A 16,173-nucleotide genomic window follows, 5' to 3' on the forward strand; every position below is an offset into this window, starting at 1 on the left:
TTTTATGAGCATGCATGTTTTATCCCCTTCAGTAAGGAATAATGCAACAGTGTCTGGCTGATTGAAAGTCATTTTATGCATCAAAATGATGATGCAAATATTGGTATTTACCTCCTAAACGATAATCATACCGGTGTTTAATTTTGCGTAATCACATTCCGATATTCAGTGCGTGTTCAGATTAAACATACAAAAATTACACAGTTAACAAAATGGGCCTTTTCAGTGCATAGTCATTCTCTATCTCTGATATCAGATAGCTCGTACCACCAGAATTATGATTTAGTATTCGTCGTTGTCGTTGTGGAGTTCCTTCATATTTTTTTCTCAAAACTAAATCAGGGCATAATATTCTTAACAACTTGCTGTTATTTCTTTAGACAGTGAAGGTGTTTGCATGGCCTGTGGCAAAAGACTCCTTGTGTTAAATTGTCCACACCAAGTCATCCTCATTCAGTATCTCAAGTTATGCATTGCATAAACTAAGCTACCAAGAGCTAGACTTTGAAAATCAGGCATAATATTATATCTTTGGCCATGAAAACATGTCAATTTTCGCTAAAACACACTGTTAACTTTGGTGCTTTTCAAGATCATTGAATGCATCCACAATATTACAATTGTTTTATTTTTCTACACAACTATTTGCATCTATTATTTGCTGTTATTATTATTATTATTAATAATAAAAAAGCGCAGTGATTTATAGTGCGCTACGCACAGGCACAACGCCTAGACGTTGATCCACAAGCCTCAGCACACTTTACAGAATGTCGCTGACCACTATGACCCACATCATTCCATAAACCATTAAACAACAATTCAGGGACTTTGCTGCTTCAAGAGCGCACACCCTAGACATTCCACAAATAACCATCGCAACCAGGATCAGCTCCCCGAGTTTCGTACGGGTTACAACGAGACAAATTAGCAGTGGGTTCGAACTCGCAACCTCTCGCACCATAGTCGAACGCCTTATCGATTGAGCTAACTTGACTGCTAATTTTTTTTTTATGTTAGTATATAATAATATAATACTTACTGGCTTGCATTAATTGCATCGGTCAGCCATTGTCCTGCTAAACCATATAAATCTTGCCCAGCAAGAAGCTGATTGAAAAAATATGGATGACCTGAAAACGACCAAGAATGAGAACATTATTATATTAAACAATCAGAATCAGAAAGTAAATTGCAACTTTGTGAAACATTCACAAGACCAGGGGTGTATTTCTACCATGTTTAAGACCTAGTCTCACAACTAGGGTATATGTGTAAATCGTAACTTGACCATAAGATTGCTAGCACTTACCACGTTTACGACGCGTTTCAAGATCCAGGACTACATGTATGGTATATGTAAATCGTAAATTTACCTTAGGATTGATAGCATTTACCATGTTTACGACGCGTTTCAAGACCTGGGACTATGGTATGTGTATGATAGCATTTACCATGTTTACGACGCGTTTCAAGACCTGGGACTATGGTATGTGTATGATAGCATTTACCATGTTTACGACGAGTTTCAAGACCCAGGACTATGGTATGAAATGTATAATTTCATTAAAAAATCCATTATGATGCAGTAACTTTCAAAACAAAATTTACAAATAACCGAGTGTTCGAAATTTTGTACTAAAATCAAATGTTGACGTTGAAAAAAATGTCATGGATTATTTTGCTCTCAAACACTTGACCTTAAGGTATTCCTCTATGGTTTCTATAACACGGACTTAAAGTTATGGTGTATTTTAATTCAATGTGTGTAGCAAATGAAATTACTTTAAATTTGTCTTTTAGCAAGAGAATTCTTATGAAGTAAACGGAAAGTGTTACACAAAATCTGTATACTGTTATATTACAGAAAAGATATCGCCTGGGTGAATTACCTTGTATTGACGATAATTTCATTTGGTGGTCACTTTTTACTAACAAAATTATTATATGCCGATTCAAGTGGTTTGATGCATATTCACTGTCAAAGTGCTGTGAGGCTGAAGCGCTGAAATGCTTTTTCTGTTGATTACTTATGTTATACATAAAAGTCTTCAGGGATCTCTCTATATGCTGTTCGAGAAAAAACACGTTATGCCTTTTCATGTATGTTCTTTTTAATAAAAATGGTCTTCAATTGTTCTTTTCTGTAAGATGCTATCTTTCTGATAAGTGTGTTATATTTTTCAACAAAATAAGGATATCAATTAATTGCGTGACTACCAATAATTGCACATTTAATGCCGTGACTAATACAATGCGTTTTTTGAGAAAACTATAGTAAAGAAGGACGCTTGTGACTCTTATTTACTTTGCTTTATGGTTTGGGTACCACAAAGGTGAAGTAAAATGTAAGAGATTAGGTCAGCAATCTGTTTTTACTATTTATAGAATATTGCCTTTCGTATTTTTGTTTGTGGTTATTTTCTAACTTTGGAACATTCTATTATACGCCTCATTCTTAATTTAAATTCCAAAGTAAGGGTACGATAAAGTCATGCCGGGGTAGTGTTCAAAGGCCGAAGTGCCTATCATCTCTTTTTCCCGGCGTTTGGACTAGACTCCCCTGAATTAACTTGTTTTGGGGATTTGCCACAATCTCGAGTATTTTACACTAAGCATACACCTGGGTGAAGGGCGATAATAGAGGTTAAAGACGCAACGCGATAGCACCACCACCGGGGTTTGAAGCCGCAACCCTTCATTGTCACAGCCAGTAAAAAATAAATAATAATAATAATAATAATATTTATTTCTTATATAGCCCATTACATACAAAATCTCAATGCGCTTTACAATATATTAAAAACACCAAAACTACATAAATTAATTGCATAACTCATTTCAACTATATCAAAAATATACAACTGATACCCAGATAAAACTCAGAACCAGCTGAGATGAGACTAGGTTAAAAGGTAAACAAATTTAAAAGTTTAAGAAACATCACTAAATGCATTGGTAAAAAGGTGAATTTTTTAAAATACTCTTGAAATGATTGATGGAATCTGCAGATCTGAGTTGTATAGGCAAGTTGTTTCCACAAGATTTTTTGAAAATCACAATATAATACAAATTTTATGACAAATTATAACAATTTGATATTTATCAAATTTTTGATATATAACAGTCCTCGAAGTAAATTATATAAATCTAATGACATATTCTTAAAGTGTATGTAGCAGGGAGGAAAAGCCGACGGTCAATTGAAAATTTTGACCTTTCATATTGAAGATATGGATTTTTTTCCCAAAAGACCTAATTTTTTGGGTGTTTTGGGAAAAAAATCCATATCTTCAATACGAAAGGTCAAAATTTTCAATTGATCGTCGGCTTTTCATCCCATCTACATACACTTTAAGTATAAATCATCAGATTTATAAAGTTTACTTCAAGTACTGTTAAATATCAAAAATATCAATTTTAATGATTTGCCATAAAATGTGTATTAAATTGCGAATTTCAAAAATCAAAATTATTTGATATCAGAATGGCATTCTTCGTATTCAGAATGCAATTCGATATGTCTGATGTGCTCTAATGTCCCACAATAAATACTGTCCAAACGTTCATACCCCAGCCCTTAAGCCTTTGGAGGGGATTTATATCTCCAATACAAAAGGTCAAATATTTTCCTTTGACTTTTCCTCCCAGCCACATACATTTTAAGTACATATCACTTGTTTGTTTGTTTTATTTCTTCTTTAACCTGGGACACTCCAACAGTTAAAAACACAATTAATCATATGTTCTTCCTTGAGGCCCAGGACCTATAAAGTTTACTTCGAGGACTGTTAAATATCAAAATATAAGCTGTGAAGATGGCTTTCGATTGTCAAGCAAACACGCATTCGGCATTCGGGAATCGAACAAGGATTACAATGGTGAACGAGGTGCGTTCTAATATTCTACAAGGTGTTCTAGTACATAATCTTTTTTATAGTGTAGTTTAATTCAATGTAGTAAATGAACTATTCTTTTAGCTAGAGAATTCTTATGAAGTAACGGAAAATGTTATACACAATCACTGTACTGTTATTATTACAGAGACGATTTCGCCAGGTGAATTACTTGCATTAATGATAAATTGATTTGGTGGTCACTTTTTACAAACAAAATTATTATATGCCGATTCAAATGGTTGAGTTCAAAGTGCTGTGAGGCTGATTGAGTGAATAAATGCTTTTTCTGTTGAATGCTATACATAAAATGTTGTCAATTACACAGCGCCTTTACGTATATCCAAGCGCTTTTCATTTATTCCGATGTCATTAAAATATCTCAGGGCCATAAAAATGCCCAAGGTATGCTCATATCTTTGGGCGGCGCTTACAGGACAATATTCATTACAGCTCCCCGTTTCACCCTTGGGTAGAGAGAGGCAAATGGGGTAAAGCACATTTGCCCACGTGCACAACAATCCTCCGATTGTGAGGCAGAGCCCATCCCGCTTCTCCACCGTACAAGCCATCGGGGATTTCTTTACAAGTTGTTCAAGAAAAAACAAATGATGCTACCTTTCTAATATGTTCATTTCTTTTATTTACACTGCGTTTTTGAGACTGATTTACTTATGGGGTACCATAATTCAAAGTGAGGTAAAAGCATACGAGAATAGTAAGCTTAAATTTGTTAATGGTCAGTTATTTCTTTATACTGTCAACAGAACACCTGTTGTGGGGTTATTTGTCTTACTTCGGAATGGTTTAATTACACTCTATATACTTAATTTAAATTCCGAAGTAACCTCGCCTATATAAAACTGACTTTAAATCATGATATCAAAACCCTTAAGATTCAAAATACAAAAGAAAGAAATTCTCTCAAAGTAGAGAGTACTCTGCATGAAACATTATACTTTGAAATCTTAGTTCTAAATTAGTAGATACGTCACACAATTCAAGAAATTAGAAACTGTTTAATTTCATAGTCATCGACTGTTCAAATTCGTAGTTATCCCGCAGACATGGTAGAGAAAACATTATATTAATAACACTTCCCATATGTTAGTAATTGAAATTGTAACCATTGGGCCTTTGCATTCACAAAAAGCATCGATAGTATGTAATTCAATTTTCCATTATCGTTGCTTATGTTTAATTTGATACATTTTCAGCGAGAGAATTCCAACCCAAGTGGCCTTGGCATGCATTGTTCAAGTAGGGCTCATTAGGTAATCTAGTCCTTTCTGTAAGAAAGTATAAGTGTCCTGAAAGCCGGCGCCACATCTGTAAAGGCATCATGTCCAAACAGATATATTGCGGATATGTGAGAAGGTTTTTTGATCTTTGTTTCCGGTAAAACGTAAAGAAAGACAAGGTGCGTTAGTGGTATGGATTATTCTCATTCAAAATGAGTGGCGTAATTTGTGTCCGATCTCTACGGATATGATGGACACATGGTTTATCGGTAGAATTTTAAGTGGATGTTGATGGTCTTAAGGGTAGACGAGGTATTGTTGGTCGAAGCAACCTAAAAATCGATTTTCATTATCTAGGTCAATATATTATTGAAAATTAACACCTGATGTTTTGCAAAAGTTCATTCTACAAATCGTATACTTTGCAAACTTGCATAATTTATTGTTGTTAATTAGTTATGTACGTTTTACAAAAGTGTTGTTGTTTCAGCCCTCTTTACAACGTAACTCAAGAACCGCAGCACCTATAAAAGTATATATGTGATATTTTAATTCTTCTACACGCTCGCTATGAATTGGGCAATGCAGTTTTTGCCAAAGCTCACTACCATTCGTAAGATGCTGTGAACTACCAAATCACAACAGTTTAAAATAATTAATAACCTTAAAGAGCAGAACAGATGAAAGAGGTCACAAATGCATTGCCTTTAGGAAGGCAATGATTATGGTATGTGCAAAAATGATCATGTCGGAAGGCAACCCGGGACGAAAAGTAACTTAGTGAGCAACCTGTGAAAATAGCTTTGGATTGTCAAACAAACACGCGTTCGGCATTCGGAAATTGAGCAATGATTACAACGTTGAACGATGCGTTTTGTACACACACCTAATTTTAGTATTTTACAATGTATTCTGTACATAATCTTCTATAGCCAATTTGAAATGAGAAGTAAAGAAAGCTGACAACAAATGAATAACAAATGCTGTATGCATATAAAACCATAGTACTATCGATAGTATTTAATGTTATTTGACTGATGTTATATGTGTGTGTCTTGCGAATTGCACTAATTAAAGTATGGGCAGACAAGCAATACTTACATGGTTTCACACTGAGATCTATGGTCTGTTTGGTGAGTTGTAATAACTTCTGATTGCATTCTGGTTTATCGCGAATTGTCAAGTCGATGTGATCTGGAAGTTCGTGCGGATGGCGGAAATTGGCAACTGAAAATAATTGATAACATTTAACCATTAAATCATTGAGTGGAACACGTGTGGCCGAGTGGATAAGGCGCCCGACTGATAATCCATAGGTTGCGAGTTCGAACCCCTCTTGTGTCAACGTGTTGTGTTCTTGGCTAGGCACTTTATCCTCATTGCCTACGGGGGGATGGATGTTTGTATAGTTGTTTGTTTCAATGTTGCAATATTGGCGCTGATTAACCCAGCAAACACAAAAACGTTTTTAAAACGTTTTAAATAAGTTATATTTTGGGTTTTGGTTTAGGTAAAAACGTTTTAATAACATTTAAATGTCGGGTTATATAAAGGTCATGAAATCGTTTAAAACGTTTTGTATGAAAACACACTACAACAATATTTTTAAAATGTTTTCGAAATGTCTTTGTAAACTATTTTTGCAAACATTTTTGGCCAAATATTTTGTCAACACTTAGATAACATTATGTTAAAATATTTGCACCCAGCAAACACAGAAATGTTCTTAAAATGTTTTTTACAAAACGTTTTAATAACATTTAAATGTCGGGTTATATAAAGGTCGTGAAAACATTTTAAAAACGTTATTGTAAATATTTTGGGCAAACATTTTTGCAAAATATTTTTCAACCCCAAAATAACATTATGTTTAGAATGATTTGTACCAAGTTTTCAAAAATGTTTTTGGAATGTTATTAAAACTTTTTATACCCTTTATATAACCCGACATTTAAATGTTTTTTGTAAAACATTTGTTTTTGCTGTGCAGTAAATTACCAACAAATGTTATTTAATGTTATGAAAACGTTTTATACCATTAATGTACCCTTTATATAACCCGACATTTAAACGTTTTCTGACAACCTTTTATAACCTTTTGCGAATGATGTCGAAAACGTTTTGTGTTTGCTGGGAAGATGCTGCCTGCAAATTGCATTGTGTCTGTTTAGGTGTGTTTAATGTAAAATTCTAGCATTTTGACCTGCGGGTCACCATTACAGTTTGAAATAAAAACCTTGTTATTTATATTGAAATTAAAGTATTTTGATTATAACGATAAATTAAGCTAATGATTGAATATTACAGGTGGTTAACGAGCAAAACTTAATTACTGCCGATAAAAAGCAAGGTAGATACTTAAAAACAAAGTGTACTTTAAACAACCATCAAATCTACATACAATCGCTGTCATAGAATCTAAGACTTGTGCAAATCTAAGCATTCAGAATATTGAGTAGAGGCTAACATAATAATCTTTATCTTATTATTTTACAATAATTGTGAAAAATTGGTTTTAAAATAGAATAGAAGATGAGTTTGCTAAAAAAATATGAGTTTTATTGTCACAGCGCATACAAAAACTGCAAAAAAACAAAAACGCCAAAAGGAATAGGATTTACGCGGCAAAACAGGATAAACATTTTTAATCCAAAACATTAGTACTGTGTTTGTCTTGAATCGGGAGTGGTACCTAATGAAAGTTTATAAGAGTAACCTCATATAGAGTAGATGAAGTATGTGTGAAAGAAAAACAAGAGAGGTCGGGTGTAACTGTTTAGACTGCCGAATTAGATACAGGCATTGTACTCTTATGACGTTGGTGACGCAAATTCTACAGGACACCACACCAGGGATTTCTTCCAAAGTCGATATCAATACCATTATGGGCTACAATTAACTTAAGTGTTTTCAAAGAAAGTGCTGCTTATTAATTAACCAAACAAAAAGTCGTTTCCGTTTTATCAAATAGAGTTTATACTCATAGATTCCTGGTCATTTTTGTTGCAAGAAAGCGATATAATTCTTGATAAACGAAGTGTTATAAAATAAACCATCAAAAGTGACATAGAATAGCATATCAGGGTTGTTTGATTTAAATCACGCCGATTTAAAGCATTGTTTTAAATCGCGATTTAAATTACTTGATTTTTTTTTAATCACTAATTTAAATCAACTTTTTCCATTTTTTACCATTTTTGATAAATGTAAGTTAATTTCTTGCTTAAATTGACTGTTTCACTTCATTCTTAATGCTTCTACAACTTTTGGATATAATTAAATTACCCCTATAATGTCATTTTATCTATTGCTAAAAATTCATCTTCAAGGAGCAGATTTCAACAGGTTTGTTCCCCATGATTTTACCAATTTTTTTCTTAGAAATTTTCACACGTAAAAACACGTTTTGATTTTTTGTAAATACCTGGTAGGATTGTGCATGAGATTAGCATCCCCGGGATTAGCATTCCTCTGGTAGTCTTTTGACTTTATCATGGGGTATAGCAGTTCTTGGAATAAAAAAAAATCGATTTAAATTTTAAAAAATCCGATTTAAATTTTAAAAAAATCAACAACCCTGTTTAAACATATCTAAAGGCAAAGAAGCATATTTCTTTAATCTATATATAATTTTGTAACACTCTTAGGTCGCAAGAGTGATATACATTCCTTAACTTTAAATACAAATTTGTTTGTATTTAAAGTTAAATACTTTATTTTTAAAATCGGAAAAAAGAGGTTACTGTACAAAAAAAATCATTTTGGAAATTATAAAAACTTTTGTTTTCAACAGTTCCTTTATATTTTTCAACTGTTTTAATGCATTTATCATGTGATACAGTGAAAAAATATTCTAATACACATTATTTTATTAAGCTTATTACACATGTTTCTGTTTCTACTATACCTCCTAGAGAGGTTTTGTGGACAAGAAAATCAGTTGATTTTTTTTTCAGATAAATCAATTCCAAATTGTTTTTATTTACAGCTCAATCTTACAATTTACTAAGAAATGTATTCGCATTATTTGCTATATAACACGGTTGTTTTATTGTATGTAGGACTATAGTCAATTTTAACTAAGTGTGAACACTGATGGCGCTATTCATCTTACATAGTTATAAGGGATAGACACTCGTATACCAGCATTAGAACAAACTGAGTAACAAAAAAAAGCAAAGAAACAACTTCAACTATTTGGCAAAATGAAATGTATGTAAATGACGCCCTCAATTTTCACACAAATATACAGTTCATTACCACGAAAAAGCAGAAAAACAAAGGAAATTTTATAGAGAAAGGAAAATCGTTGATAAATAATCGTATTGTCTAGGTATAAACTTGATAGAGATAGTATAAATACAAGCACAACATTTTGCCTACTTCCACAGGGACATGGAAAGTAAAGAACAATGATCTTCAGTCAAAATAATACTAAATGGGTGTTTTCTAAAGCATTTTGTAAGTCCCACAAGAAAAGAAAGCGTTTAATCACGTATTAAATTGTGAAAAATAGTTTATACAAAAACAAATGTAAATTAATGAACAAAATGAATCCATAGAGAATCCTTAGATTTAATTTCAGAAATGTAAAAGACTTTATTAAATTGAAGTAATTTGATCGCAACAAGATGCCGATTTAAAAACATCACACATTTATGGAATGATGTGGGGCCATAGTGGTCAGCGACAACCTGTAAAGTGTGCTGAGGCTTGTGGATCAACGTCTAGGCGTTGTGCCTGTGCGTAGCGCACTATAAATCACTGCGCTTTTTTTTTTTTTTTTTTCTTTTTAAATGTAATGTATTATATCATCAAATCAACAATCTAAATCATAATTTAGCCTAGTATCCAGGCAGTGATATACATCTTACCGAATAATGCTGTCAAATCACTCATTCATACACTCCTAGATAGTGAAAACCAATCACAACATACGTTAGTAAATTAATAGCCGTGCATAAATATTGTATAATTGCACAGGCGCGTACTCTTCTTCTTTTTCTTCCATATTAGTGCCTACCTCATATGTATGAGTATTATCGCACTGCGTACAGAAAAGCTGTACTTATTTTTTACTCTGGAACCTAGAGTAGATGAGTGTATTTTTGAAGTACAGTCATCAGTACCGGGATGATCCCCTGCTCTTTTCGAATAGCAAAATACATGTAACACGGGACCGACGTCTTAAAGTGCCCTCCGAAGCACTAAACAAGTAGAGTAAAGTGCCTTGCTCAAGGACACAAAGAGCCAGCCGAGCTCAAGTGGACCCACTCTGATTTCGAACCCGGGGCCCTTGGATTCACAGTCCAACGCCTTAACCGCTCGGCCACGCTCCCCTAGTACACGTTGAGTCTGATATGAGAAGTAATTGTTATTGGAAGGAGGTGTTCTCAAGTGCTTTTTTCTCGAATATTAACGAATATCAACATTTCACTTTTATTTTCATGTGTGGTTAAAATAAAGGGTCTCGTTCAATACAATTACAAAATATTTATAAGTTAATAAATGTGTATCACTTGCTGGGAGTGAAAATAATGCACGTGTTGATGCGTCTATTGCACGAGGCCCTAAAATTTCATGCACGAGAAAAAATCTTGTGATTTTTGCTATTTTTATAACAAAATTGTTACTAAAAATGTTGGAAAAGGCAAGCAAATATAAATGTTTCTACCCGCAAGAAAAATGAACGCGTCCGAAAGCACCGCGCGAACTACGCGGGGTGCGCGCCAGTGCAATTATACAATATTTATGCACGGCTAGTAATTTACTAACGGAGCCTCTGATTGGTTCTCACTATCTACGAGTGTATGGAATCGTCGTTAACATCAATGTCTTCATTTGGGAATATGTATTGGTGCCACGTTTACTATTTTAGATATAACTCTTTTAAACAGAGTGTCCCTGAAAGAATTGCATAGTCTGAAACATTTTTGTTTATTTTAATGCACGAACCGAACGAAACTAATGTAATTGAAGAATACAAACATTTATCCCATAGTTTTGAATTTTAACAATTGACCATTCCCTTTTTGAATTATAATAGTTTGAAAATCATAACTCATTTCTATTCCAATAAATTATGACAATAGATGACAAAATGCTCAATGCTTAGTACCCCAGATACAGACCATTGATTAATATTTCAATTCGTGGAACGTTTTGAAATGAAATATTTTTGTAAAATTCTCATATTTTAAGAATGGAACGTTCAATTTTTCAAAATTTTAAAAAGTATATGAAAGCTGTTTAACTGTGCAATTGCAAAAAAGTAATCAATCATGTTTGATTCGGGCATTTTAATGTACAAATTACCAAAAATGTTAAGTATCCGACAGTACAATTCTTTGAGGAACAGCCTGTAGATCCCTTAAATTCTTACCTTTGCCTATACCAATAGGCGTTTTCACAACCGTTTCCTGATAAATGAGCTGAAACATTTCCAGAAAGAATTCCCGTTCTTTCAGCACTTCCTTTGTCCTCGATTCCATAACCTCTCTGTAATCAAAATGGTCACCGCGTCCATTCTCCTCATTTGCTAAGTGGTTGCAATCTGATGGAGGTGTATCCTGTATGTGGCCATTGGTTATATGATCTAACATCTTACTACTACTACTAGTTCCTGTTGGGCCAAGTTTCTTAGAAGAATGATTACAATTTTCCATAATACTGCTGTGTCCGTTTGAAATAACAGGACTTTTGTGACTGAAACTGGACATTAGTGATCTCGATGAATCTGAAATATAAAAAAACAAGATAATTTAATAGGTTATTGACCTTCTTGCCGCTTAAGTTTTATGTCCATGACTTCACCAAAACATATCTTCTTGCTCTCATAAGTACACAAAGTTTGTGTGGGCTTGCTGAATCTGCTACAACCGAGGGTAATCCACTTGTTGATTATTTTTACCTTGAATGTCATTTTTCTCGGCTCAATTGTCTTCAAGACCAAACAAAATGTCCAAAAAGTTTTCCATCTCGACCTTCTACCACAGGTGATTATGTCGATTATGTCAAAAATGTCTTGACAAAATCTATTAAAGATGACTTCAAAGAGCGTTGGGTTAACTATTTGAAAAATATTGTTGTCGGGGAGATATGTTCTATACCTGGGGCTGCGTATAACACCTCAGATCACCTGGAAATCTTCAAATGCGACCTTCCTTTTTTATAATAAATAATAACTCAAATTAAACTTCAACAAGTTTTATTTCGCTTACCGGGAGACCGGTGGCGGAGCTTCGATGTTGATAGCTCTGATGGTTTCTTGCAAATGGATTTGGAACCAATTTTTTTAGTTTTGTCTTAAGTTTATTTTATTAGCAACACCAAGTCAGGAATTTTACAACTAATTATTGATTATACAGCTATACAAATATTTACACGCATTACAACCAAATTATTAATTATATTAGCCACAAAACAATATCTGAATACCCAGGTGTGGTCTGTTTCTTTTAACATATTGTTTTGGGAATTTAATGGTTTATAAACAAAGGAAAACAAAATATATTCCTCAGGGAGGTCTGGTGTGATATCGCTATTGAATTAACACGTAGTCATAGAATCTTCACAAACAATTCTAAATGTATTAGGTGTTGTCAAAGCAACATTATGTAATTCTATAACCGTTGGTGTAAGTGTGTTGTTTTTCAATTTGTAATTTTCCATTTGTAATTTTCCATCAACCTTCTATTAACTCGTACCTCGTCGGGATGGAAAAAGGGATTACCCCCCAAACCAAACTTTATTATTTGCACACCCACATAGGGCCATGGTGATTGGTGAATATTGGCGCCAAACGTTTACAACGTTACCATTGCTTACCATAATTTTAATTCATTTAGAACAACGAATACATTTTGAAATTTTATTGTTAAAATGTCAAAACTCCCAGCCCCAACCCAAATTCTTACTTACTTATCACCTACAGCTACTCTAGTATAGTTTTGTATTTATCGCTTATATTATTGTTATATAAGAATGATGTGCAAAAACTCTCAATATTTTATGATGTAAGATATATTTATTTAAGCTTATTCATAGCCAAAATATGCATATTCATAAGCCTCATTTAAAGGCATGATAATGTCAAAACCTTTTCAATTTGTTCAGAGCAATTTACATTTTATTATACTGCCACTAGGATATATCATAACGTGGTTGCCAAAAACAACGGCTTCCACGACCAAGTGTGACATCAGTACCTAGTACTTTGCGTGTACAAATGCACCGCCTTTGATCGCGCGTGTAAACACGTCAGTTCTTTGAGTCAACGTGTCCGATTTAATACTACACCGACAGGAGTACCCACTGTCTCGAGGAGGCCAAATGGACAATACCCGTAACAACTCCACATTATACACCTGGTGGAGTGGAACAAACGACAAGAAGGTCCTACCCAAGGATACAACACGTTGTCTCTAGCGGGATTCGAACCCGTGACCTTGCGACAATGCATCGAACCACCGTACCCCTGTGACTGATTTGTATTTAGCACTTCATCTTGAAGAACACTTTATTTGCACGTTATTTTTCATAGGATGACTAGTAAAATCAAAATTTACTAGAAAGCTCTCCTCTCCCCTAAGAATATACATACTGCACATCAGTGTACTTTGTAAAGGCATACTTAGTATAATTCCTTCCGATGTATTTATTACGATTGCCTAGGTAGCTTTCATATATTCTTTATATTAACAGGCTTAGGTTTATGTTTGTGAGTTTAAAATACCTGTAGTAAGCAGATGTATCTGGTTTAATCCTAATCAATTATGATAAGGATAATTAACTGAGTACAGTGCGTTAGTCAAGAGTATCGCACACGTGGTGGAGTTATTGCATTTAGGTTGAGTGCGAACTTGAATATCAATGAATAAACAGATTTACGGTAAGGTTGACGTGGTATTATTGGTCGAAGCAGCCAAAAAATTATTTTAATTATCTAAATCAATTATGTTATTACAAAATTACACTTTGAAGTTTTGCACAAGTTCATTCTACAAATCATTATATTTTATAAACTTGCTTGATTTATTGTTGTTAATGAGTAATGTACGCTTTACAAAAGTGTTGTTGTTTCAGCCCTGTTTACAAAATAACTCAAGAACCACAGGACGTACAAAAGTATATTTGTGATATTTGAATTTTTCTAAACACTCACTATGACATGATCAGTGCAATTTTTGCCGAAGCTCACTACCATTCGCAAGATGCTGTGAACTACCAAATTGTAACAGTTTAAATAGTTGCTAACCTTATAAGTACTTTTTATCTACCAAATACGAGTATATCTCTCTGTACATTATTACACAACTGTATAATAATTAACTGGACAGATGAAACACCGCGTCTTCGGGTTTTTGCGCCTTGTTGCAATTTTGTACGCAGGTAAAGCTATAAAATTGCCAGTGAATCAGAAAAATATACGTCATTTTTTTGATTTAAAATAAAATATCAAAAGTAAATAATTACCTAGGTATTGTCTGCAACAATACATGTAGAAAAGTGTGGAAAGTTGAGCAGAAGAATAATGCTAATGTGTCGTGATCAGTTGTCAATTCGTTGAAAGTCCACACAAGTATTGATTCCAGTATGTGAAAGTCCTTCAATGCTCTACCGGTAATGCTTTTCCTGTTATAGCCGACTGTCTTTGGCGCGAGAGAGTTCCTATACTAGTGTTCTGGTGTATCGTACTTGCAATGACATTATATATACAAGTAACCATAGCTGGCCAATACCACTTTAATTATCACACCAGCTCTGCGTTTGCTTCATGGAATTTTCCACTATACATGCAGGTGAATTAAACCACTGCCATCACATAAATTTTGAAATAATTCTTTTGCATCCAGCCAGAAGAGGATTCTAAAACGGATTTTCGTCACTGATGAGCTCCTCCGGGTATGAGGCTTAAGGGGGAACCACGTGAGACGTTATGGCTACTATTACGAACAATCTCTGCATGAATTAAATCCACTTGACATTGTTTTTTGAAAATGCCCAAATGTGCCTTAAGCTAGGTGGTAGCCTAAAGTAGACCCCCGTGTTACTCGTTTAAATGTATGTAAGCAGTAGTTGTAAAAACCTTTTGCAGACTACATCAAAAACCATTAGCATCTCCACTTGAAATGAGATGTAAATTCTCCTCCACGATTTTAAGTAGAAATTCTTGTGTGTACCAACGTAACTGGCGAATCTCTCACACTTTACCAGCACGGATGTGCAAACCACTCTTGAAATTTCAGCTGGCAAAGATTGACGATTGGTGCCTGCTTTTCTTGGTATGCTGGTGGAAAAAAAATTAAACGCTTGTTCGCTATTACGTTAATGGTTACAAATGAACTATTAATTGAGTTACTTTTTCGTGTGCATTTATGTTGTATTTTACGTCATATCGTATATTTCTGCACTTCAGACTGACCTAATTGTTCAACTCTTGATAGTGGTATATGATATCAAAAGTTGTCTATAAAATTAATCGATCATGATCAATTATCAATTATCGCCATAGTAACTTTCCCTATGTCACATTTCTATTATGGTTAAAAATGTTCAATGTGCCCTGAAGCAATAAGTTTCAGTCGTGATGGGCCAACAAGGGCTCTTACGCGTGGACAAAATTTGGTGGAGTATTTATTAGGAGTACGCTGATGACGTGCGTATATTTATTTTGCTTCTTTGATTTCTCAGAACAAAAAATATAATATGGCTGCTAGACGATAATTTACATTAGTATAAACTATGGCAATTAGGTTTTAATTATGTACGTGAAGTTAAAACGTTTTATCAGCTCTCCTCACATTGCTCCTTGCATAGTCTACTTTATACAGACTTGACATTTAATATGGAATATTTTTTCGCAAAATTCCAAGACTGGACTGGAAGGGGTCTGCATAAACCGCACGGGCTAACTATTAATTAGGGTGTGTCGGGAGTTGGTGTAAAGTAATTGTTTGACAGAAAATGTGTTTTCCATTAGATTACATTATGGCGCTTATAATGTAGTGAATTATCCTAAAATGGCGGATTTAAGT

At 34.0% G+C, this 16,173-nt stretch overlaps 1 protein-coding gene across 1 annotated transcript in view; it reads right to left on the minus strand.

Moving 5' to 3' along the window:
• LOC140137376 (cysteine sulfinic acid decarboxylase-like) overlaps positions 1-15,277 on the minus strand; it is a 57,326-nt gene extending 42,049 nt beyond the window's left edge. The window contains exons 1-4 of the mRNA XM_072159051.1: positions 14,612-15,277; positions 11,520-11,873; positions 6,239-6,364; positions 1,043-1,133 (exon numbers count right to left, since the gene is read on the minus strand). Of these exons, the coding sequence (XP_072015152.1) occupies positions 1,043-1,133; positions 6,239-6,364; positions 11,520-11,873; positions 14,612-14,636 (596 nt within the window). The 5' untranslated portion in view covers positions 14,637-15,277. The remainder of the gene's footprint in view (positions 1-1,042; positions 1,134-6,238; positions 6,365-11,519; positions 11,874-14,611) is intronic.
• Positions 15,278-16,173: the final 896 nt, after the last annotated feature.

Source organism: Amphiura filiformis, chromosome 1 (assembly GCF_039555335.1).
Source record: "Amphiura filiformis chromosome 1, Afil_fr2py, whole genome shotgun sequence".
Taxonomy (NCBI): domain Eukaryota; kingdom Metazoa; phylum Echinodermata; class Ophiuroidea; order Amphilepidida; family Amphiuridae; genus Amphiura; species Amphiura filiformis.